The sequence below is a fragment of the Gopherus flavomarginatus genome, chromosome 1 (assembly GCF_025201925.1).
Source record: "Gopherus flavomarginatus isolate rGopFla2 chromosome 1, rGopFla2.mat.asm, whole genome shotgun sequence".
In the NCBI taxonomy this organism is placed as follows: domain Eukaryota; kingdom Metazoa; phylum Chordata; order Testudines; family Testudinidae; genus Gopherus; species Gopherus flavomarginatus.
Genome location: NC_066617.1, coordinates 366,713,001 through 366,737,397, shown reverse-complemented (window position 1 = coordinate 366,737,397; position 24,397 = coordinate 366,713,001). Strand labels below are relative to the sequence as shown.

General features: G+C 41.1%; 1 protein-coding gene across 7 annotated transcripts in view; it reads left to right on the top strand.

Annotated features, from left to right (window-relative positions):
- The window catches only part of NUP98 (nucleoporin 98 and 96 precursor), a 60,872-nt gene that overhangs the window by 9,436 nt on the left and 27,039 nt on the right, over nucleotides 1-24,397 (top strand). For 4 of the 7 annotated variants that reach the window (XM_050937343.1, XM_050935040.1, XM_050940370.1 and 1 more), the window contains exons 5-20: nucleotides 1,390-1,529; nucleotides 2,735-2,842; nucleotides 3,630-3,807; nucleotides 5,638-5,804; nucleotides 6,020-6,163; nucleotides 7,550-7,685; nucleotides 12,322-12,414; nucleotides 13,353-13,493; nucleotides 14,637-14,770; nucleotides 16,489-16,676; nucleotides 17,841-17,957; nucleotides 19,496-19,803; nucleotides 20,271-20,384; nucleotides 21,434-21,572; nucleotides 21,929-22,106; nucleotides 22,828-22,992. In XM_050937343.1, coding sequence (XP_050793300.1) covers nucleotides 1,390-1,529; nucleotides 2,735-2,842; nucleotides 3,630-3,807; nucleotides 5,638-5,804; nucleotides 6,020-6,163; nucleotides 7,550-7,685; nucleotides 12,322-12,414; nucleotides 13,353-13,493; nucleotides 14,637-14,770; nucleotides 16,489-16,676; nucleotides 17,841-17,957; nucleotides 19,496-19,803; nucleotides 20,271-20,384; nucleotides 21,434-21,572; nucleotides 21,929-22,106; nucleotides 22,828-22,992 — 2,450 coding nt within the window. The remainder of the gene's footprint in view (nucleotides 1-1,389; nucleotides 1,530-2,734; nucleotides 2,843-3,629; nucleotides 3,808-5,637; nucleotides 5,805-6,019; nucleotides 6,164-7,549; nucleotides 7,686-12,321; nucleotides 12,415-13,352; nucleotides 13,494-14,636; nucleotides 14,771-16,488; nucleotides 16,677-17,840; nucleotides 17,958-19,495; nucleotides 19,804-20,270; nucleotides 20,385-21,433; nucleotides 21,573-21,928; nucleotides 22,107-22,827; nucleotides 22,993-24,397) is intronic. The other 3 variants (XM_050936525.1, XM_050938792.1, XM_050938008.1) reach the window with 3 other exon arrangements.

Below are 24,397 nucleotides of genomic sequence, written 5' to 3'. Positions count from 1 at the left end.
AGCTAGGACTCTGGGACATGGATCTCAAATACATTGGCTGATATTACTGTTTGCAGCTTGTCCAGTTACAAGACTCTCTCTTCATACTGGATTCATTTCATTTTAGTTTTTAATCCCTGCAACAGTGTCCTTTCTAGTACAGGAATAAAATCACTATTCAGTCCTCTGGCACTAGCATGTTAGAAACCCCTTTTATGAAATGTGCTATAAAGGAAGCTTTTTGCTATACAAGACAGCCCCTGCAGTTGCTGCCACAAACTCTTCTGAGCCAGAGGAGTTACTCCTTGCCCCTGCTTCCCCAAGGGACCAAGCTAATTTCTGAACTGCATGAGAGTCACTTCCATTGCCTCTTGAATTGCTCTTCTAGCAAGAGCTCCATGCACGTAGCGCACAAATTCCCTAGTTGTGGTGCCAGAAGCAGAGTGAAACGAGCTAGGATTGTTACTCTTTTGTTCTCTCCATTGCTTGGTATGTGGAATGTACTGAGCACAGGATTGATCTTCTGCTATAGAATACTGCTTCAGGGGAATGTAAGTGCAGGGTTCCTGCATTGGTATAAATCCCCAGCAGTAATGTTTTTACTTATTCCACTGATGCTCCTTTAGTGCCTTATGAAAAGCTTTCACAGAATCTCTTGAAAGGTTCTAGAGGATCAAGAAGCTTGTAGGTAATACAGGGAGTGTTAAACCAGGAACTTGGGGAGTTTTCCAAACAGGAGATGTCATCAGAGAAGCAGAATGACATCTGTGCTAAACAAGATTAAACTTGAGACCTGTTTTCTTAACATCATTATGGTAGGAAGTTCTGCATCATCTTGGATTAGTTTGTGGCAGATACTTGATCCCACCTGTATTCATTGATTCTGGCTGGTCTTTGCCACTGCAAGAGCACTGTTTGCATATAACTTAAGGTAGTTGTATCACGGTCTCCCACAAATACGCATTCTGTTTGACAGACAATATAGTCTCTTCCCCAAAGACTTTAACCTAAGTTAGGATCTAACATGAAGAAATAGTGGCACAATAATGGTTAGGGGATGTGCAATCTGAATAGCTAGACAAGGTCATATGGCTGACTTGGTCTGTTTTTACATCTTTAACAACTGTTGATCTATAGGTTGTATACATGATTGTCTCATGAAATCTATCCCAAGTTTGTCCTCTGTCAGTGAAGTTGTGAGCTATTTCAAAGACATCTAAGTGGTATATGAAAGGAGGAGACAGAAGAAAAGGCTTTAAAATGCATGGTTCTGAAACTTAACTCTGTGTCTCAAATCTCAGTACTCTAGTGTGGTTTGAATAAAATAATTGGGTGGTAGTTCTTAAAAAACACATTTGGAAATTCTCTAATGACTTTCATTTTAATATGGATTCTTTTTCTTATTTACAGACTTTGGAACAAGTACCAGCAGTGGAGGTCTCTTTGGAACCACTAACACTGCCTCCAACCCTTTTGGGGGTACATCTGGCTCTCTCTTTGGGCCAACTAGCTTTACTGCTGCTCCAACTGGGACTACCATTAAATTTAATGTAAGTGCTGTTTGTTTTCTTAAGGTCTAACTTTGCTTACTGTAGGGAACTTTATATTCTGCTATTCTTTACCTATGGAATAAAATAACTGATTCATAGGCAGTTGTAGAAGGCATCTGCGCTTCAGTAGAACTATTGTAGTGGAGGCAGCTTGTGCAAGCAGTTGTCCAGAAATAATTCACCAGCTTGCTTTGATATGGAAAAGTCTTGAATTATTGTATGAGAAACATAGATTAACTTCTCATCTAGATTTGTTAGAGCTGCATAGACCTAGAGTTTGTGTCTGAATTCTTGCCAAACAGACTTTATTACTAGCTATCATTTAAAATAGAATTTTCAGAGGGCTGACAAATGTTAAAATTCTATTGCAACTCTCTTTATAATCAAGACTAAATTCTTGATTACAAATCAAGACTAAATTCTAAAATGCAGTGGAGACTAAGCTTTGTTGGTATGTTAGTGGTATGTTGTCCCCTTCGGAGTCAGTGCAGCTCTAGAAAGATTGATTGAAACACCAAGAATCTTTCTAGATTACTCTTTAGGATGAGGCCCCTTTAAGAGGTGCCTGGAATAAATAAACCTGAAGATTCTGTGGCAGTTGAGAAGTAAATGATGGTCCGAAAGAGGAGAAACTGCAAAAATGGGGTAATAGTGAAAGATTTCAACCTCTGTCTGCCCTGGAGGGCAGCTGAGGATGTGGCGCATCCTGCCAGACACTCCTGTGACTGATCTTTACAAACTTAGAGGGCTGAGAGTGCACACAACGTACTGCAGCATCCTAATAGAAATGGAGACTTTTTACTGAAACCATCTCTCGGGAAATGATGAACTTCAACGGAATGGACAGAATAGTGAAAAGAAACTTGAGCATATGTGATCCTCCCTAGGATAGGGAGAAAGGTGGTTGGGGATAACTCTCAAAGGGTTTAGAGAACTATATCAGAAGTCTGGGGACATGTTGCCTTTAAGAATTACGAACTAAAAAGGCAAATTGCACAGAGTTCTGAGAATTATTGGGGGGAATTTACTGTGCTAATGGCTGTTCAAGGCCACTGCTGCACATAGCGCAGTGCTGTGCCATTCCAGTGCCTGTACTAAATGTAGGCGCTGCATTTAGGCAGTATGTATCTGGACAGTAGACATTTACACTTATAAAAACATAGGTGAACATGAAACAAATTGCGTATCTAACTCTTTTCTTGCAGCCACCAACCGGCACAGATACTATGGTAAAATCTGGAGTTAGCACTAACATCAGCACTAAGCACCAGTGTATTACTGCTATGAAGGAGTATGAAAGCAAATCCCTAGAGGTCAGTCAAATCAAAGATTTTAAACTTTTTTGCTGCCTCCCTCACTAAGCTTTGGTCTTATGACTTATATGGTACCTGAGCATCCTGACATTAAAATATTTAATTTTCAATGCCTGCGTTATTTTAATGATGATGTTCTTTGAAGGCTGTTCACTTTCTAAAGTGATATACCTGTGGCAGGCTGACTTGTCATCCAGTAGAGCAATTCGCTTTTCATTTGCCTCAGCTGGGCTTTTAAATGCTTAACATGGCATCCTCTACAGATCTGAAAAAAGCTCTTAGACTATCTTGGGATGAAAGGGAGAAACATACTGTAAAGAACAATTCTTCACTGTAGAGAGAATGAGAGGGTGATTAGCATTTAGGGGCTGTGGAGCTCTCTAGTATTCTCTTTGGGGTCTTCACTCTGAAAGCTCTTCACTTGAAAGGCAAATCGTTTGTAAAACTTCAACAAGTCTCCTAGTCAGAAGACCCTGTTAACTTTACAAGGTGGGTCATTGGTTATTTAAAAAAGCTTAACATGAACTAGCGAGTATACTTAAGGAAACCTACTGTCAGAACTGGAATTGACTTAAGCATTGAATATTATTGAAACCTGTAACATCTCTAAAGTGGTAATAAATTTTGAATGTTCCCTCTGTACATGTTGGAGTTTTTTTTTTTGAGGGGGCGGTGGGTGTCCAATTCCTGAGCTTAGTGCATTTAAGAGCTACAACGCAATTGCTCAAACTTGGTTTGTCTGACATGGAATGACTGTGTAAAGAAAACTAGTGTGTTTTTTGGTTAGGAACTCCGTTTGGAAGATTACCAGGCAAACAGGAAAGGGCCCTCAAATCCAGCGGTAGCAGCGGCAGGGTTATTTGGATCCTCCACAGCTACATCCAGTGCAGCTACTGGACTGTTTGGCTCCTCCACCACTAATGCAGGTTTTTCATACGGACAGAATAAAACAGCTTTTGGAACCAGTAAGTGTTGACATACCTACTAGCTTTACTGTCACCATAGACCTTGCTACATATGAATTCAAGGCTACTTACCTTTTCCGCACTTTGCTCTTCTGGCAATTTACATTAGTAAACTCACTTTATACAACTAGATTATGACTGTTATCAAACGTTGGTTGTTAAACACTTGTGTTAAACAAACCTTGCATCAGTTCATGCACCAGTGTAATGTCTTTCGACAAATATTGAGAGGGGATCTGACATTACAAGAAAGCTTACAGTCCTTGTGTGCTATTAACAAAAAAATCACTGATAAATAGAACTCATTCATGATATTGGTAGTGTAATCAATCAAACGCATAGGAATGAAGTCTAGCCCAGTTCTGCTAACTAAATCAGGACAAAACCCCCAATAGAAAATGTACTTAATGCTTGTAGGAACTTGCTTCCTTCATTAGAGCAAAATCAGGATAACTTCTACTTCATTAGATGAAAAAACCGTAGCCTTCTGCTGCCCTTTTACCACAAGCAGCATGTGTGTACCTCCATTGCAAGGGTCTCTTGACCAAAGAGAATAACTGAAAACCAAGCGAATGTAATTCACTTCTGTAATGCCACTTCCATGATTTAATTTGCCCTGTGGAGTAAACAATCTTGTTAAAAAAATCAGTGCTAGCGCAAAACGGAAATGTGTTGATGGGAAGAACAGCTCAAAGATAAATTAGTTTGGTAACTAAGTTGCAATACAGAACTTCTGCTAACATTTCCCTACATTCAGGTATGCAATATTAGGGCAGACTTGTATAACTATAAAATCAGTGACCATAAACTCAAGATGGAAATTACTGCAAACCATTGTATAAACACCAGTGTATGCCTACCCCATCAAAGAATAAGATTTTGCTTGGGCACATTTTAAGGTTCTTGTGGATTGGGTTAAGTCAGCCATCCTAGAGTATGGTTTTTGTACACAGTTCAAAACCTCCCATGAGATTGGCCATAGATTATTTTCTCTGTAGCCATGATGTCCCATGACATCCAGAGGAACATATCAGGAAAGGTAGGGTTATGAGCACAAGAGACAAACTTTTATGAGAGCTGGAGCTAGACTAGAAATTATTGAAGAGATAACAATGGCTGTGAACTTTATCACTTTCCAAACAAAATGCAAAACTCATTTCTTTGGATGTGGCTTGATAAGTTTGTGTTTGTGTGTACTTTCAGCACTTCCTGTCAGTCACACGCAAGCAGAATTAGTCAAGTTGTTTCTCCTAGAGGCTGAAAAAGAATAAAAAATTAATATTTGGGAGGAGTTTAGACAGTCCTATGTATTGGCTGCTGTAGAAGTTGCTAGATAATAGTAGACTTTGAACTTTTGATGTTGGGTGCCATCTGTAAGAATTGTTCCTTTTGCTAACCTTTTTTTGGTTGCCTTCCCTCCCCCGATGCATCAGGCTACTCGGATGTTGACACCACAGTCCAGTTTGTACAATCCAGGTCCAGCTAACCATGTAAAACGTGTCTTTGGTCAGTCAGCTCTATGAGAGAATATGTATCACATTTGTAAGCTGTCACTCTGGAACAAATCCCAGTATTTGTTTAATACTAGCACTGATGATCACAGGCAGGTTTAAAAAAAAATCACATCTAACAGGTTACATGAACCATTAACTTTTTTTAAAAATTGGGATACAGTATTCATGATTTTCCACATGACTCTGTTACTTGATTTTGAATTCAACCATCTATTTTAGATTACTGGTTTGTGCATTTATCTTACTCGACTCCAATGCATCAATGTGACTCCGGGCTCTAAGTCTGTAATCTGTACTCTCATTTCCTTGATCATAGGTACGACTGGCTTTGGAACAGGAACAGCTGGGAGCCTTTTTGGTCAGCAGCCTCAGCAGACTACCAGTCTGTTCAGCAAACCATTTGGCCAGGCCACCACAACGCAGAACACTGGCTTTTCTTTTGGGAACACCAACACTCTTGGACAACCAAATACAAACACGATGGTAAGAGAGTGAGAGCTAGTTGTGTTTAAATTCTTCTGTAATATAGGTTCGTGAAAATATATTCCGTTCTGCATCAAAGGGTTTATCATGGATTCTGATTATTAACTCTGATCTTCAGAGCTACTTATCTTTGCAATAGTCCAACAAAAGTGCTATAACTGTTCTTTGGTGGAGTTAGATACTGGTCCTTTTTCAAACAAGATTTATGTTTGCAGGGTTTATTTGGGGCAACCCAAGCCTCGCCGTCTGGAAGCCTTTTTGGCACAGCTGCCAACACAAATGCTGCCACTGGATTTGGAGCGGGAACGGGAACTGGTCTCTTTGGACAAGCCAACACAGGATTTGGTGTTGGCGGTTCGGTATGTCTGTATCTTAGTAATGAAATTGACTAAGGATGTAAAAACGTCATTATTTTTAGAAGCCTGCAGCAGGTTTCTGTGCATCAATGTGCCCCTGCAAAGTAGTGTGATCTGAACTGTCAGGGTTTTTCTAGTGACTTCATAAAACCACATTGCTTTTATAATTTTCACTATAATCCCAGGGAACTAGAGCCTTAACTGTTATATTAAGGGTATAATATAAAATACATAGAATGAACACAGGTCCCATGGAGGTGCTGAGAATATGTTATAGGAACCGACAGGCAAATGGCTAGTACTGTCCAGAGATGCTCAAGATGCTGGAATATAGTGTCAAAAGCACAAATGACAAAAGTGCCCGAGTAATTGACCTATAAAATGATTGGTATTGTGTGTACACTTAGAGCTTGTCTTCTCTACTGGGGAGATCAGTGCTGCTGCAATTGATGCAGCAGGTGTTGATTTAGCCGGTCTTCACTAGACCTGCTAAATCAATGGTAGAGCGCTCTCCAGTCGACTCTGGTACTCCAGCTCCCTGAGAAGAGTAAGGTAAGTCGACCGGAGAGCATCTCTCATCGACACAGTGCTGTGAAGTCAGCCTAAGCTTCGTCAACTCCAGCTACGTTATTCAAATAGCTGGAGTAGCGTAAATTAGGTCGATTTTGCCCTGGTAGTGAAGACACGCCCTTAGACATGACTAGAGTTGTTAGCAGATCCAAACCACTTCACGTCTGAGTATCTTTGTATTACATATGACACAAGGAATAAAAACCCTATACATATGTGGAAAAACTACTCTTATAAAATATCCTTAACTTCTAATATCACTAGTTCACATATGAATTTAATTTTATGTACTTTACTATATCGGTAATGAACTTTGCTCTAGCATTTACATGCTAACACTTTGACTTCAGGCCCTTGGGTTGCTAAATGAACCGAACTGTAGCAGGAGTAATAAAGAATCTTGAGTGCCTTAGCTCTGCGCTTCTTCAGAGCATTTGTAGGTGCTCATAGTACTGTGGTGAGCACATTATTTAAAATAGAAACTAATTCAACGGAATTTGGCATTCTGTTAGCGAATTGGATATCGAACACCTTGCTGGCTTTTTTTCTAATAGACTTGTTAAATTAATTCAGCAATAGAATTCTCTTAATTCCATCTCAGTGTAGCTGTTTCACTGTTTTCCTGACAGCCAGCTAAACCAATACCCAAGTTTTGTGCACAGTAGATAATGGGCCTCTGCTAATTTTGGATCACGAGATTGTTTGTTTGTTTCCTTGGCAGCCTTAAATGTACCGTGTGCATAGGTGCGTTACAACAGATTTTCATAATAAGTGTAACATGGATGTCAGAATTTTAAAAGCATGTTGCTCTCCTTTCAGACCCTGTTTGGTAAGCCTGCTGGATTTGGAACCACCACGACCAGTGCTCCTTCGTTTGGTACAACTACTGGCAGCGGGCTCTTTGGTAACAAACCAACCCTGACTTTAGGAACCAATACAAACACTTCCAATTTTGGTACATATAAGAAAGTGAGATTCAGTCTCTTAAAGTTACACTGAATATACCACACACCAGGCTACTGAATCTTATACTAAATGATTGTGAATCTTAAAATTCTCAGGTAAGCTGTGCTTGATGCATATTGCTGAAGGGGAAAGCTTGAAGTCTTGGACAATGACTTGTTCCTCTTTTGCTTGTAAACTGATTTTGCATTCTATTTGTATGGGAGTTTCAGGTTCAGTATGCTACTATCTTCTTGCAGACTTTGTAGACAGGACTCTCTGAACCAGATAAGAGGTAGATAGTTGAGTTTTTAAAACATGCACTGTTACTTAATAGCAAATACCATGTGGTGCATGTTATATGGTTTGAATTAAAACTTGTAGGTATGAATGGGAATACATTATACAAATTCTCCAAGAGGTTGTAAAGGTCAAGGTAGAACTTATTTCTTGTTGCAGTTTCTAACGACTTCATTTATAGCTGAACTAGTAACTTGTTAAAAACTGGACATTTCATTAATGTTGGCTCCAAAAGTAGGTAAAGTTGAGTGAATAAGAGGGTTATTGTGTAAGATACCAAGTCAGTGATGTCATTCTCTTTTTAATAAGTCCCATGAAATCTGTTGTCTTTTGGTTTTACCGAGCTCAAACCAAAGAAGCTGCATGCTAAAATTGAGAGAAATAGTGGCTTTAGAACTACTGAAATGCTGATTTATGTTGACATAAAATCAAAGTGTGAAATGTTATTCTCTCCCAAAAGACAGATTCAGGCATCTGTCATATGAGCTTTGAGTGGACAGTCCAGCAGGCATGGGATGGATTTGTGCTGGTCAGGCTTAAAGGAGGGATCTTTGTTTTGAGAAAAGGTTGATTTTGAGTCCTGTGTTCCAGATTTTGTAGAAGAGTAATTGTCTAGCATTCTGTTTCTGGGCTGCTAATAATCTTGGTGTTTGAAGTATATACTTTCAGTAGCAAAAAATGTTGGCTATAGCAAGCTTCATTCTTAACTAATTTGTTATACTAGCATTGATGCAACTTGCAAGAGGATGATAGCTCGGTATTGTATTTCTGCTGTTAGTGCTGTTACTCTGACTCTGTTGCCCTTGCATGGACTAACCACCACCTTTTTAATTGGATGGCTTCACAATCTTCAGTTTAACCGTTAATCTGCCTGTTAGATTTGGATTGCATTTGATTTAAATTAAAGAAATGGAATTGAACTGTGCACTCCTATGTACTTGAGTTGTGAACTGCTTTCTCAGTAAGACTCAGAGGGGTGTGTGTGTGTGGTATAAACAATGTAAAATGGGACTTGTTTTGTCCAGTGGAGTTGAAGAAACTTTAAAACATCTTGTTCTGCTACCACATCTAGATCCTTTCTGGTTTTCAGTAAAATCTGAAATCTTGATATCTGTAATTGAAACATATCTTGGAAGGCAATACTGTTCTGTAATAAGTGTTTTTAATTGTGCTTGAATGGTGAACATTTATTATATTGCTGTTAAAATTCTTTGCCATAGCTATCCTCTTTTGAGGAAATTTGAAGTGGCAAATGCCAAAACTGCTCACTCTAAATATATTTTCTGAGACAAGACAATATAGATTTCTCAGGCCTGCCTTTAAGTTTTTTCTCATGTATTCAATATTAAATATATAGACAACAGGATCTTTTCACGGAAGTTAATTTGCAGATGCATAGTCCCTATCTGATGTATGAACAACTACTGTCAATCTTTGGGTCTGATTATCATCTTAGACTACAGGTGGAAAATAAGCAAATGGAATTACTTACAAACTTCTATGCAGTTGCTGTTTTTTTTAAGGGTGTGGAACTGGGGGCACGGGATGCGGAAGCAAGGAAAATACAAACACCTATGTGCAGAACTCTAAATACTCAAATGGCTGAGTCATCAGTCAGTTTATAAATCCTAGATCAGGATTTTGTGCAGTGTTCGGTTAGTCTTCAACCATCCCATCTTTACAGAAAAGTCAACTTGTTGTGAAGCTCTTCCAGATTACCCATTAGCTTTTGGCTATTTGTCCCTATTTTACTCTTCAGTAAGAACTCCATTTTTTTTAATGGCTGCTTGAAGGTATCTAATTGTGAAGACATGTTCTCACTTGGGAGCACACTTGTCTTCCTACTATGTCCTAGTTTGATTCTTTGCTCAGTGATGTCTGTCTGTCTGTCTGATGTGCTGTCAAGGCTGCTTTTTCATTGGTGGTCTGTAATGGTAATCCGACCACTCTTCTCTCAGGCCAAACTTACCCTGAGACATCTAGATAGGGTCTGTGTCTACACTACGGGATTATTCCGATTTTACATAAACCGGTTTTGTAAAACGGATTGGATGAAATCAAGTGCACGTAGCCACACTAAGCACATTCATTCGGTGGTGTGCGTCCATGTACCGAGGCTAGCGTCGATTTCCGGAGTGTTGCACTGTGGGTAGCTATCCTGTAGCTATCCCATAGTTTCCGCAGTCTCCCCTGCCCATTGGAATTCTGGGTTGAGATCCTAGTGCATGATGGTGCAAAAACAGTGTCGCGAATGATTCTGGGTAAATGTCATCAGTCATTCCTTCCTCCGTAAAAGCAACGGCAGACAATCATTTCGCTCCCTTTCTGCCTGGATTGCCCTGGCAGATGCCGTAGCATGGCAACCATGGAGCCCGTTTTGCCTTTTATCACTGTCACCGTATGTGTACTGGATGCCGCTGATAGAGGCGGTACTGCAGTGCTACACAGCAGCATTCATTTTCCATTGCAAGGTAGCAGAGATGGTTACCAATCGTTCTCTACCATCTGCTGTGCCATTGTAAATTGGTTATGAGATGGTTATCAGTCGTTCTGTACCATCTGCTGCTGTCATGGGTGCTCCTGGCTGGCCTTAGCTGAGGTCAGCTGGGGGCGCAAAGACAAAAATAGGAATGACTCCCCGAGTCAATCCCTCCTTTATGGTTTATCTAAAAAGAGTCAGTCCTGCCTAGAATATGGGGCAAGTGTACTAGAGAATTAGTATATCAGAGAACCAGAGAGCACAGGCACTCCGTGTCAGATCCCGCAGAAATGAAGAGCTGCATGCCATTCACGGGGGGTGCCCCTGCAATGACCCCACCCGTTGATTCTCTTCTCGCCCACCTTTCTGGGCTATCGTGGCAGTGTCCCCCATTTGTGTGATGAAGTAATAAAGAATTCACGAATAAGAAACGCTGACTTTTTAGTGAGATAAAAAGAGGGGGAGACAGCCTCCAGCTGCTATGATAGCCAAGGCAGGACATTAAACGGTGGGGGGGGAGAGGAACCCAGCATCCTGCTGCTATGATAGTCCAGGCAGTACAGAATCTTTTCTTTAGACATGAAAGAGGGGGCGGGCTGATGGAACTCAGCCCCCAGTTGCTATGATGAGGACGGTTACCAGCCGTTCTGTACCATCTACCGGGACTGACCGGGAGTCATTCCTATTTTTACCCAGGCACCCCTGGGCAACCTCACCTGAGGCCAGCCAGGAGCACTCACGGGCTGATGACAATGGATAGCAGTCATATTGTGCCGTCTGCCACCGGGTAGGGAGAGGATGCTGCTATTCATTGCCGCAGCACTGCGTCTACCAGCAGCATGCAGTAGACATAGAGTGACACATAAAGTCAAGAAACGATTTTTTTTCCCCTTTTCTTTCACGGGGGACGAGGGGGGGGGGTAAATTGACGACATATACCCTGAAACACCCTGAACAATGTGTTTCACCCTACAGGCATTGGGAGCTCAGCCAAGAATGCAAATGCTTTTCGGAGACTGCGGGGACTATGGGATAGCTGGAGTCCTCAGTACCCCCTCCCTCCCTCCATGAGCGTCCATTTGATTCTTTGGCTTTCCGTTACACTTGTCACACAGCACTGTGCTGTGGACTCTGTATCATAGCCTGGAGATTTTTTCAAATGCTTTCTCATTTCGTCTTCTGTAACGGAGCTGTGATAGAACAGATTTGTCTCCTCATACAGCGATCGGATCCAGTACCTCCCATACGGCCCATGCTGGAGCTCTTTTTGGATTTGGGACTGCATCGCCACCCGTGCTGATCAGAGCTCCACGCTGGGCAAACAGGAAATGAAATTCAAAAGTTCGTGGGGCTCTTCCTGTTTACCTGGCCAGTGCATCTGAGTTCAGATTGCTGTCCAGAGCAGTCACAGTGGTGCACTGTGGGATACCGCCCGGAGGCCAATACTGTCAACTTGCGGCCACACTAACCCTAATCAGATGTGGTAATATCGATTTCAGTGCTACTCCTCTCGTTGGGGAGGAGTACAGAAACCGGTTTAAAGAGCCCTTTATATCGATATAAAGGGCCTCGTAGTGTGGATGGGTGCAGTGTTAAATGGGTTTAACGCTGCTAAAATCAGTTTAAACACGTACTGTAGACCAGGCCTCAGAGATGCTTTGTAAAACTCTAGTGTGGCTTTAAAACACATTTTCACCATCTGAAGGCCTTAAATTCTATTTGAGCTCCAGAAACAGCATGTGACGTTTATTGAGTATACTAATGTTGGCAAAGTTGTCCTTAGCCAGGTGATGCTTGTTGCTTAGAATCCTTTGCAGAGGAAGTTGAATGTTACCTTAAAAATAGTGCACTAATTCTTTTGTACTCCTAGGTTTTGGTGCGAGCACTGCTGGGAATAGTATCTTTGGAAATAAGCCTGCAGCTGGAACTCTCGGCGCTGGACTGGGAACAGGATTTGGAACAGGTTAATTAAAAAAAAGCTTCCAGGGGATGTTGTGTAATACTGAGGCATCCATAATTGGGATTTCTTTCTAACTGTCGTAATAGTTCAGGATCTGTAGTGGCAGGTATTGGGGAAATCCAGAGACTGGACTGCCTCAGAGCAGAATGAAATTGAGTCTGCAGTCTTTGAAATGTATCAGAGGGGTAGCCGTGTTAGTCTGGATCTGTAAAAGCAGCAAAGAATCCTGCGGCACCTTATAGACTAACAGACGTTTTGGAGCATGAGCTTTCGTGGGTGAATACCCACTTCCTCAGATGACATGCATCTGAGGAAGTGGGTATTCACCCACAAAAGCTCATGCTCCAAAATGTCTGTTAGTCTATAAGGTGCCACAGGATTCTTTGCTCCTCTTTGATATGTCTTTTTAGCATTCTGAGAGATCTCTCCCCCTCCCTCCCCTTCCCAGTTCATACAAACCTTGTGCAATAGAAGATATTAATAAGTAATGAGGGTTCACCCAGGAATGTTATGCTGTCTAGTTAGCTACAGGTTTAAGAAATTTCCAGTACTTTGTGGTATCTAGTCCTGTAACAACTTTCAACTCTGGTTAGTGAGCGTTTGATTATTTATTCTGCATAAACCTGATCTATATTGGAATTGGGCTTTCCTAATGTAAAGTGTTAGAATGGTAGGAGCTCACCAATGGTTAATAGTTAACTCTATGGTTCAGAGAGTGTATAGGATTAGATTAATAATTTGCTCTAATAATGTGATCAGAACAGGAGAGTTTTTGCCCTTGACTTGTAAGAATCCACAGAACTTACAATGGGTTCAGTAAAACTTCTTTTTGCAATTCAACAAATGATAGTTGAGGGAATTCTTCAATGCGTGGACTAAACTTAATTTGTCTGAAAGCGCGTGATGGAACCTTCTGTAAACTGCTGCTGTCCTCTGTGTAGCTCTTAGTGCAGGGCAGACTTCACTGTTTGGAAACACCCAGCCTAAATTAGGTGCAACACTGGGAACAGGAGCATTTGGAGCACCTGGATTCAATACATCAACAGCCACCCTGGGCTTTGGAGCTCCCCAGCCTGCTGTGGGTAAGAGTGCAATTTACCAAGTTTAGTTACTTCAGTCCAAGGTAGTGGAACAGTATCTCTTGCAGATCCTGGGCAAGATAATGGAGGGGCTAATACAGGACTCTATTTATTTAGTAAAGAATTCAGAGAGGGTAATATAATTAATGCCAAATCAACACGGGTTTAGGGAAGATAGATCTTGTCAACTTAACTTTCGTTTTTAATGAGTTGTCAAGTTTGGTTGATAAAAGTAAGTGTTTGGTGGAATATACTTATCCTACAAAAGTCTCTTTGATTTTGTATTGCATGACATTTAAAAAAACCCCCAAACCTAGAACAATAGGAAATTAACATGGCAGACATAAGTGGATTAAAAACAGACCACCTGATAAGTCTCAAAATGTAATTGTAAATGGGGAATCACTGAGTGGGTGTATTTTTAGTGCGGTCCTGCAGCATTTGGTCCTTGGCCCTATGCTGCTTAACTTTTATCAAAGGCCTGGAAAATCATCACTTATAAAGTTTGCAGATGGCTCAAAGTGAGGGAATGGTAAATAATGAAGAGGTCACTGATACAGAGCAATCTGGATTGCTCTGTAAGCTAGGAGCACGCAAACTACGTGTTATAATATGGGTAAATGTATACATTTAGGACCAAAGAATGTAGGTCATACTTAGGGTGACTATCCCAGGAAGCAGTGACTCTGAAAAATTTGGGGGTCATGGTAGATAATCAGCTGAACAAGTGAATTTCAAGGTAGTTGAACCTTCAGAGAAGGGTCTTGCACCAACATTAATCAGACTTGGAAGGGATACAGCACGCTGGGCTTGAAACTAACAAGTGCAGATAACCATTAACAAGTTCTGCCAGGCCAAGTTAGGCTCCTGGCTAATCTGCACAACTCCCTTCATTTTAGTTTTGCACAGGTGAAACGGATTTGAACTTTGTAAATTATTCTGATATACAAGAAAGGAATGGAATTCAGCTGGCTTTACAGGGCTGACAGTGGTGAAAAGTCACTGAAGTCAGCAGATCCAACTGTGAATACCCACAGGGGACAGATCTGATAAAGGGGACACTTTTATATTCCCTAAATGTCCTGAGGTGAGTCTGAGTACTAAATACATGGTTAGAAAAGATTAATCTCTTCAACTTTTATCTAGCATTGACAGACCCAAATGTTTCAGCTGCCCAACAAGCAGCTCTCCAGCAGCACTTCAACAGCTTGACCTACTCACCCTTTGGAGATTCTCCTCTCTTCAGAAACCCTATGTCTGACCCAAAGAAGAAAGAAGAGGTGAGGACTCAAAATACTTGAAAATATTTTTATGGATAAGATTATGTTTGTTGTAACTTCTCTGTATGGATTTGTTTTAAAAAATGAAGATATGAACATTTAGGGGCCCATTTTCCTAATATCATAGTCTTTAGCCTGGGGTGTTGAGAAACTAAGTGTTTATATAACTAAGGCTCCATGTTTGTCACAGATTCCATAACTTACTGTGACTTCTGTAGTAGCCCCATGCGGCTGTCGCAGGAGCTGCCTGAGTAGCTTGGGTAGTCCCCGGATCAATTGCACTGGGTGCTGCTGGGGCAGTCTCAGGATCTCCAACCAGAGCAGGAGGGGAGCTTGGGGTTGGGGTTGGGGCTGCTGCTTACCTGCGGGGTGGGGGTGGGGGGCCTCAGCTCCCCAGCTCACCATGCTGCTTCGGCCAGCAGCCAGGCACTGCCCCGGGAGCTCCCATTGGCTGCAGTTCCCAGCCAGTGGGAGCTGCAGAACTGGGTCTTGGGGCAGAGCAGAAGCAGCATGTGGAGCTCTAGGGAGCTGGGGCCGCTGCTTCCCGGGAGCTGGGTAAGGAGCCTGCCCCAGCACCTGTGCGCTCCTCCCCAGCACCCACGGTGCTTCCTTGGGTTGTGACATACCCCCATCCCCCAGACTGTGCCTCCCTCCCTGGAAAGCACCCACAGTGCTTCTCCCCCCCCACCCCCCCTCCCAGGACAGGTCATGGGCCCATGAATTTTTGTTTACTGCCCATGACCTATCCATGACTTTTACTAAACATACCCGTGACTAAATTGTAGCCTTATATATAACACATACATTCTCACTATTTTATCTGTAACAGACAGCCACTTGGGATACCTAACTGCATATGTTGTGGTCATATATTAGACTTCTGTCTTCAGAAATGCCAAGTATCTGGCATTCCCAATGAGCTCTGTGGGTGTAGTAGATGCTCAGAATCGCTAAGGGCTGGTCTACACTGCAGGGGGGTCAATGTAAGATATGCAGCTTCAGCTATGAGAATCGCGTAGCTGAAGTCGATGTATCTTATTTCAACTTACTCCCATCTTCATGACATGGGATCGACGGCCGCGGCTCCCCTATTGACTCTGCTTCCACCTCTCGCTCTGGTGGAATTGCGGAGTGGACGGAGCGCGGTGGGGATTGATTTATTGTGTCTAGACGAGATGCGATAAATCGATCCCCGGTGGGTAGCGTGGACATATCCTAAAAATCAGGCACTTAGACAATTCACAGTTATAGATTATAAATCCGTGTGTGATCTCATAACATTTGTTTGGAAAAAAAATTATCATGTAAGATTCTTGCACTTACTTTACCAGTGTGGGGAAAACTCACTCTAAAGGAGCTGCAGTATTGCTGACATAACTCACTAAGTGGGTTTGATTTTTATTTCTTAAACAAGTGGTGGTGTTTAAGCAAGTCACCTGCCAAAAGCATTAATCAGACCTCAAATTGAGCTAGTGCTGTTGCTGCCAAATCAGTAACCAAACAGAGAATACAGGGTTAATGTCTGTAGTTAACTTATCTTAGAACATCACTTCTGAATTCTTGGTTTTTAGTTTGTTTACTCAGGGCAGAGATTTTTTTGTCCTGACAACAATACTGGTCTAACTTCTGTGAAAATAAACAAGAAAACGTTAATCCTGTTTAGTCTTAAGTAGTTTGAAAATCTGTTTTTTGGCTACATGAGTTTTTCTTTGTCTCAGAGACTGAAACCAACTAATCCAGCAGCCCAGAAGGCTTTGACTACGCCAACCCATTACAAACTGACCCCGCGACCAGCGACCAGAGTGCGACCAAAAGCTTTACAGACAGCAGGATCTTCCAAATCTCACCTCTTTGATGGGCTGGATGATGACGAGCCATCTCTATCTAACGGTGCATTCATGCCCAAGTTAGTTTTCTTTTTTCTTTGGAGATCAGTTTTATTCAGAAAAATGTTTGTTTAATCTTCCACCTCTTTTCATGTGGCTCAAGCACTCATAAATCAAATATGTGAGTGCACTTGCTCTCATAGCAGTTGTATGTGGCTTCTGGCTTTTAATGTCGAAAGGTTACTACTTTGGTACAGTTAATGCATCCTATTTCATGTGTAGATGCTTGCCAACATACAACCTTAGCACCCAAACTCTCCAGTTAGGTCAGTAAATTGTCCTTTGTATAGTGCCTTCATATTTGGTAACCATGCAGGCTCTGTAGCTTTGTTGATATGGATAGCAAAGATCCAAGACTTGCATATAAGTCTGACAGAAAATATACCTACTGTAGTGAGACAAAAGTGGTCTAACATAAGTAATTGTCAAGTACTTTTAGAATAGTTTGTCAAACAAAATGATCCTGTGACTTAATTGTTACTGTATGGGAAACTAGATTCTGATCTGTTACTTGTGACTATAAAAGTGTTGCTTATTTCAATTAATTTACAATATGAAAGACCAAAATATAAATTTTGTCTTGCGTTAATAAATGTATTCTTTTACAAGTAACTTCCCTCAGATTCCTACTGGTATCTTCCCAGCCTACTGCATGTATTTAAAAACTGTCATTACATATAGAATCATAGTCAGATAAACTTAACTCTTCTCAGTCAACCCTAGACTGTGCTCTTCTGGAGTTGTAGCACAAAATTGCAGCTTCTTGTGTCCTCCGGTTTACCTTGGTTAAAGGTCTTTAGAAATGGCCTGTGTTCAATAATAAAACATAGGCTTTAGAAAGCTTCCTGTTGTATGAGGTTGGTTGTTCTATTTAATATTAGCTCTGGAAGTCACTTCCACTCTTCTCTGAAGTGGTGTGGTGGTGAGGCGGACTCAGTGTTTTTGTAAAAACAAAAAAAAACACACCCCCAACTCCCTCCTCCTGCATTGGAATAACAAACTGACACCTCATTCCCCTCTTGCTAACAGAACTTTGCAGTAGTTATGGCATTGTCATGACAGAATGCTAGCTATTGTGGCTTAAAGTTGGCTTAAATATTCTTCCATCCCTGATACTCTTCCGTGAAAAGTATGGCTCTCGTGTGCTGCGGATCACGGAGAACTGTTGCTTTGGTATATTTCAGGAAGAGCATCAAGAAGCTGGTTTTGAAAAATCTCAACAGCAGCAACTTGTTTTCTCCTGTCAGTCGTGAAGCTGAAGATCTGGAACCTCCATCTGAGTATCCAGAGAATGGAGAGCGGTATGTTTATACATGAGACAGCTGATTATGCCACTAGGAAACCGTATTTAGTTAACACTTTCTCCTAAACAAATAAAGCTATGAAAAAGCTCTCTAAAATCTAAATCTATATGGTACATAACCCTCTTGCTTAGAAATAAGCTCATAGTTATTCGTGGGATCCACTGTCTTCAGTAGCTTAACACTACTACGAGAACTATTTATAGACATCTTTGCTATGCTGATGTCATGGCAGTAGGTATGTTTTAAATATCCGAATAAGAATATGGACTGATAACACGCAATTTTTGTATGACTGATTTTTTTCCATCTAGTTGAAACTAAAATTCTTAATTGTAAAACAAGCTGTGTTAATAGAGGGACTTCAGTTTCTAGGAGGTTAACAGAGATGTTTAAGCAACAAAGATAATCAAGGTTGTGGAACAGCTTTTGTATTAGAGGTCTATAAAATCATGAATGGCATGGAAAAAGTGAATAAAATGTTTACTCTTTCCCTCAGTACAAAAACCAGGGCTTTCCCATTGAAATTAATAGGCAACATATTTAACACTGGAAACAGGAAATAGCTTTTCTCACAGCCCGCAGTTGTCCTGTGGAGTATATTGCCACAGGATGATGTGATGGCCAAAAGTATAACTGGATTAAAACAACTAGATAAGTTCACAGAGGATAGGTCCATCAATGGACATTAGCCAAGATGATCAGGGATATAACGGCATGCTCTGGGCAACCCAAAACTTGTGACTGCCAGAAGCTGGGAGAGGATCTCAATAACTTTTTTCTGTATGCTCTCTCTGAAGCTCTGGGTCTGGCCGTTGTTTGAAGACAGGTTGCTGGGCCAAATGGACCGCTCGTCTGACGCGGTATGGCCGTTCTTACGAACAGTACAGGCTTCCTCGCCAGTGTATCAATTAGAGCTGGGCAGGAAACTGTTTCCCATCCCTGGAAAACCACCAAGTTTTTGGGGGGGGAAAATTCCCATCCAGACTTGCAAGCAGACAGTCAAAAATGTTTGGGTCAAATCTAAATATCCCATTTCAACAAATTCAAAACTTTTTTTTTTTTTTCCAAATCTTTTGAAACTAACTTGTCAACACTGACCCATTTCCACAAATAGTTTCAGGTTCAACAAATGATTCATTAGAAAGTGCCAAACATCTTGTTAAATTCCTGATCAGCTTTAGTCTCAGTTCTGACCTGGAGTCACCACCTAGTAAGGATTAGGGAAATACATTAGCCATGTGCCCACTCAATCTGTGTTGCTGAGGCTGCCAGCTGTTGTGAACTAGGCATCGCCACCCTAAGGTTAGCTTGATCCTTTGGGCAGCAAGACATAATTAACTCTAAACCCATTTTTCCAAAACAATGTAATATATGTTCCAGGCACTGATGTCTAATGTTACATGTGACGGTGTACCTTCACGCAGCAGGAAGAATGTGGTGTGCCCTGTTGTGAGATGAGACACAAATGTGTTGTAACACTGACACAAGATTTCTTTAGAAATTAATGTGTTTGAATGGCTTCATTCTTTCTTTAGGTTCAACTTTCTATCCAGATCTGTTGATGAGAACCACAGACAGGAGGGTGAGCGAGAGGAAGAGGATGATCACCATGAAGTGACTAGATTTTACACTAACCCGATTGCCAAACCCATCCCGCAGACCCCAGAGAATGCAGTGCACAAACACCAGAATAATGTGGATGATACCATTGTGGCTCTGAATATGCGGGTTGCCTTGCGGAATGGCCTGGAAGGCAGCAGTGAAGATGCTTCATTTCATGATGAGTCGCTGCAGGATGACCGTGAAGAAGAGAATGAGAATGTTTATAGTCTGCACCCAGCAGGTCAGATTGGCACTGCTGTGTGGTGGTGCTCTATCTTCAGTCTTCCTCCTTCCTGATTCTCTTGCTTGTCATTTAACCACATTCTTTGCTTTATTTTTAACGTATGCTGCCCTTGAATAATTTCCAGCTTTCTCTCCACCCAATGCCATTCCTCAAAAAACAAATCTTCTTACCTTCTCCTCTCCCTCTTACCCAAGATGTTCCATGTTTTCATCTTACCTTAAATAAGACACTCAGTGCATGGAATTTTTCACTGTAAAGTAATATAAACTTGACACTGTTAATAGGAGGTCTGGATAGGCCCATCTGTACTCTGGCTTCTGTTACTTTGTTTGCTTACATTACATTGATTCCCAACTTCTGTTTAGGGCCCCTCAGCTGTCCTTCCATTTTCTTGGCAAATGATTAAGAAAATTTCTGAAGTTAGTCTTGTCCTCATCTGTGTGCTCAATTATTTTCTACTGCAGGAATTGTTCTAACAAAAGCTGGCTACTACACCATCCCGTCTATGGAGGACCTAGCTAAACTTACCACTGACAGAGGAGAGTGTATTGTGACTGATTTCACTATAGGTCGTAAAGGTGAGCATAGAATCATTATGGATATGTATTCTCCTGCCACCAACTCTTTTTTTAGAGCTTTTAAAGCCCGGGCTTTGTATTTCTTCAGCATGAATGTAAAATAGCTGCCTTGCTTGGGAAATTTATCATCCCTAGGTGACGAAAGCTTTAACAAATCTTCAAATTGGCTGCACTGTCAAGCTGCATGAATTAGGCTACACAGTGAAACTAAAATCATAGCTTGTGAAATTCCAACACCTGGTATCTGAAAAGAACAACACTTTCAGTAGTTCTCCAGATATTGAGGGTAGCTTAGGCCCAGAACTTGGACTTAATATTTTCCATAAAACTGTCTAGCTCAGCTTTATTGGCCAAGCCGAGTACTATTCATTACTTATTCACTTCTTGAGCTTCAAACTGGATTTTATGCAAATCCAGTTATAATACCGTGATTATTGGAAAGTGGAAAGATTTGAATACTTACAATCTGATACTGTCCCTGGACGAAAGCATAACTTTGTAATTCTCAGTTTGTGTTTGAGAAATGGGTGCTGATCACAGATGCAATATGAGCTGCCAGGTTAGTACTGTTATCAAAAACCTTATGATTATATATATAGGAATTGACTGTAAAACTAGTTTGGTTATACACCTGCTTGGGGTCAGTCTTGCTGTTGTGTATGCACGTAGGATATTGTGTGCAGTTTTAGTACTTTGAATTCAGCAAGGAGACAATTAAAAATGGAGGATGGGACCACCCAAGAGGAGTGACTACCTTAAGTGATCTAGAAAAGGTACTTAAGGGCCCAAATTCATTATTGAGAGGGAGCAATGACCAACAGACTGAAACTATTATCCTTTTAGAATGGAAAAAGATAATAGTAAGACTGCTCAATTACGTGCTGTCAGTGGAATAGAATAACACGTTTGGTAATTTAAGGATAAATCAGGTAAAATGAACAAAGGGTGAATACTTACATTGGAGAGTTTGCCAATGCACTTCTCTAGGGTGGTATTACAGCATTTGCTATTGGAGCAGAAGTACAAATTGGGTTTGGTTTACTTTCCAGGTTATGGATCAATTTACTTTGAAGGAGAGGTAAATCTAACTAACTTAAATCTGGATGAGATTGTGCACATCCGCAGGAAAGAAGTTATTGTCTATCCTGATGATGATCAGAAGCCACCTATTGGTGAAGGCTTAAACAGGTAATTCATCATTTCATGTGTTCTCCTTGGAAGGGGAGGGGAGGGGGTAGCCTGGTAAATGGACTTTGTTAAACCTGTCACCCATATTGTCATCCATAAGGACCTCTTTCTATTTTAGCTATCCCAGCAGCCCGCAAATCTAAACCCTTTTTTTCAGGCATACATCCGTGTTGTTAATTTTGGACAAAGCGTACTGGTCAGTGACAGTAGTGTTTCTGAACTAAAGCATGGTACATGGCTTTTTTCAGTGTTTGAGCCAATGCTTGTGGTTTGTTTCGAACTTGATGTAAACTTTTTTTGAATGCCTCTTCCCAAAGCTGTGATCTCATGCCCTTCCTTGGTCTACATTTTAACAGACGAGCTGAAGTTACATTGGATGGAGTTTGGCCAACAGATAAAACATCTCGCTGCTTGATAAAGAGCCCAGAACGACTAGCAGATATCAATTATGAAGGCAGACTGGAGGCTGTATCTCGGAAGCAGGGAGCCCAGTTCAAAGAATACCGTCCAGAGACTGGTTCTTGGGTGTTCAAGGTAATGTTCATGGTTACTCATTGCTGACTGCTCATAAACTGTATTACAGAAAGATCTGGGTAGAACAGAGGTCAGAATCCCTGATTAAACCAATAGATGTTAGTGCTGTAATTCCAGTGCCTTTATTCAACAGTTTTTATACTCATTTAAGGTTTTAAAGTGCTCTTCTTGATCCCTTTAACTCATGAATTGTAATACTAAAGTTTTTCAAGTAATACGCAGATCATTCTGATTGTAATAGTCACAAAGTGCAAACTGTCCAAAATAACTCGCAGGTGATTTCTTAAGAACTGAGCTCGCATATATGCAGTGTTCTATACAAAAATTGAACTCCCTCAGAGTCCATGTATGCTTCAGTATGCAGTTACTCATTAGAATATTTAAGGAGAGACTTTCAGACCGAGGGGCAGCTAAACATCCAGCTCCATATGAAGTTAGTGGTACGCCTCTACCTGATATAATGCTGTCCTTGGGAGCCAAAAAATCTTACCTCATTATAGGTGAAACTGCATTATATCGAGCTTGCTTTGATCCGCTGGAGTGTGCAGCCCCATCCCTCTGGAGTGCTGCTTTACTGTGTTATAGCTGAATTCATGTTCTATCGGGTCGTGTTATATTGGGGTAGAGGTGTAGTTGTGCAACAGCTCCCATCTGTGCCTTTGAAAATCTTCTACATGTCTGCATCCCTATTAGCAACATGTTGGCTTTTATCATTGTACAGGTGGCTCACTTCTCTAAATATGGCTTGCAAGATTCTGATGAGGAAGAGGAGGAGCATCCTTCAAAAGCGGACGCAAAGAAGTTAAAAACTGCCCAAGTGCCACCTCAGGGGCAGCTGATACCCCAACAAATGGCTCTAAATGGCAAGCCAACATCTCCATCTCAGGTAGAAAAAACAGTGACTTGAAGTAATCCATAAAATGAAGTTTGAGGAATAGCTATTTGCCCCTAGACAGAGCCGTTACTATTGCAAATGCCTTGGAGAAAGAAGAACGCAAAGCATTTTTAGAACCGAGCTTATTCAAACTGGGGTGGTACTTCTGGTCTCCTACAGGATATTTGCAAGATCTATGTATACTTGGCCTGCTCTTCCTTGTCCTCACATCCTTTGTTTGAAATTAGCATTTTTGTGGAATCTTGGGGCTTTTTTGGTAACCTGATCACTTCTTGTTTAGATCCCAGATTTGTAGGCTATGGTGCATTTGCACGAACTGTGGAAGAAAACATGGCTTTGTTGATATTCTCAAATATGTGCAATATAATTCTTGCCAGTCATGCTGCCTCTAGCACCTAAAAACAAATTGCTTTGTGCATTAGATTTTTAGATTGTCTGTCTGTATCTTTGTACCTCATTCTGCATGCAAACTTGTATTCTGGTATTTTAAGAATGTACTCTATTAAAATAAGATCTAAAGTTTTTACAAATTTGGCTGTACAACTGATTTCTTAAAATATATTAGTTCGGGCTGGGATGTGGTGCAATTGTTGCCTTCTGAAGTTTTTTGTACCAATTCGTTGTTCGGTCATAGTTTATGTATGTACTTGCCTTATAGGAAGGTGGCATTTTATCCAGTTCCTGGCACCAGCCTATGTAGCTATATCCTAAATGTTGAATGGTTACAAGCAATTGTCAGATTTAAATGAAAATGGAACGCTTTTTTCCACTTTATCTATCTAACATGAGGAAAAAACTGCCGACAGTAAACTAAATTACTGTATATACTCATTCATAAGTTGGATATTTTTGGTAAAAAAGTGACGCATCAAAGAGCAGGGGTTGGCTTATAAATAGGTCTACACCAAAATTTGTTTTTAAGCTCTACGGAATCATTTAATTGAATATCTAATACATTGTCGTTTTGTTTACCTGGAGCGTCTGCAGGCATGGAGCCCCTTGGCTTGACTGGGAACGGCAAACCGTGGTCACTGGGAGCTGAGGGGCTGTGTGCCTGTGAACGCTTCAGGTAAACAAAACGTTCAGGCCCCCTAGTGGCTTACCCTAATGGGCCAGGAGCCAAAGTTTGCCAACCCATGAAATACAGGATTGGCTTATGAAAGGGTCATACAGTTTTTGCTGTCTTTACCTAACAGTCTTGGGGGTCGGTTTATAAACGAGCGGGCTAATGAACAAGTATATATGGTAGGTCTTGGTGTTAATGGAGTAGAAAAGCGTTTTATAATGGAGGTGTTCGTGGTACTTGTACAACCAAGCACTTATGTCAAAAAAATTGTCAGTACAATGTAGGGCTTAAGTTGAATGCAGAATGTAAAGGCCTTGAGCAGGATTCTTC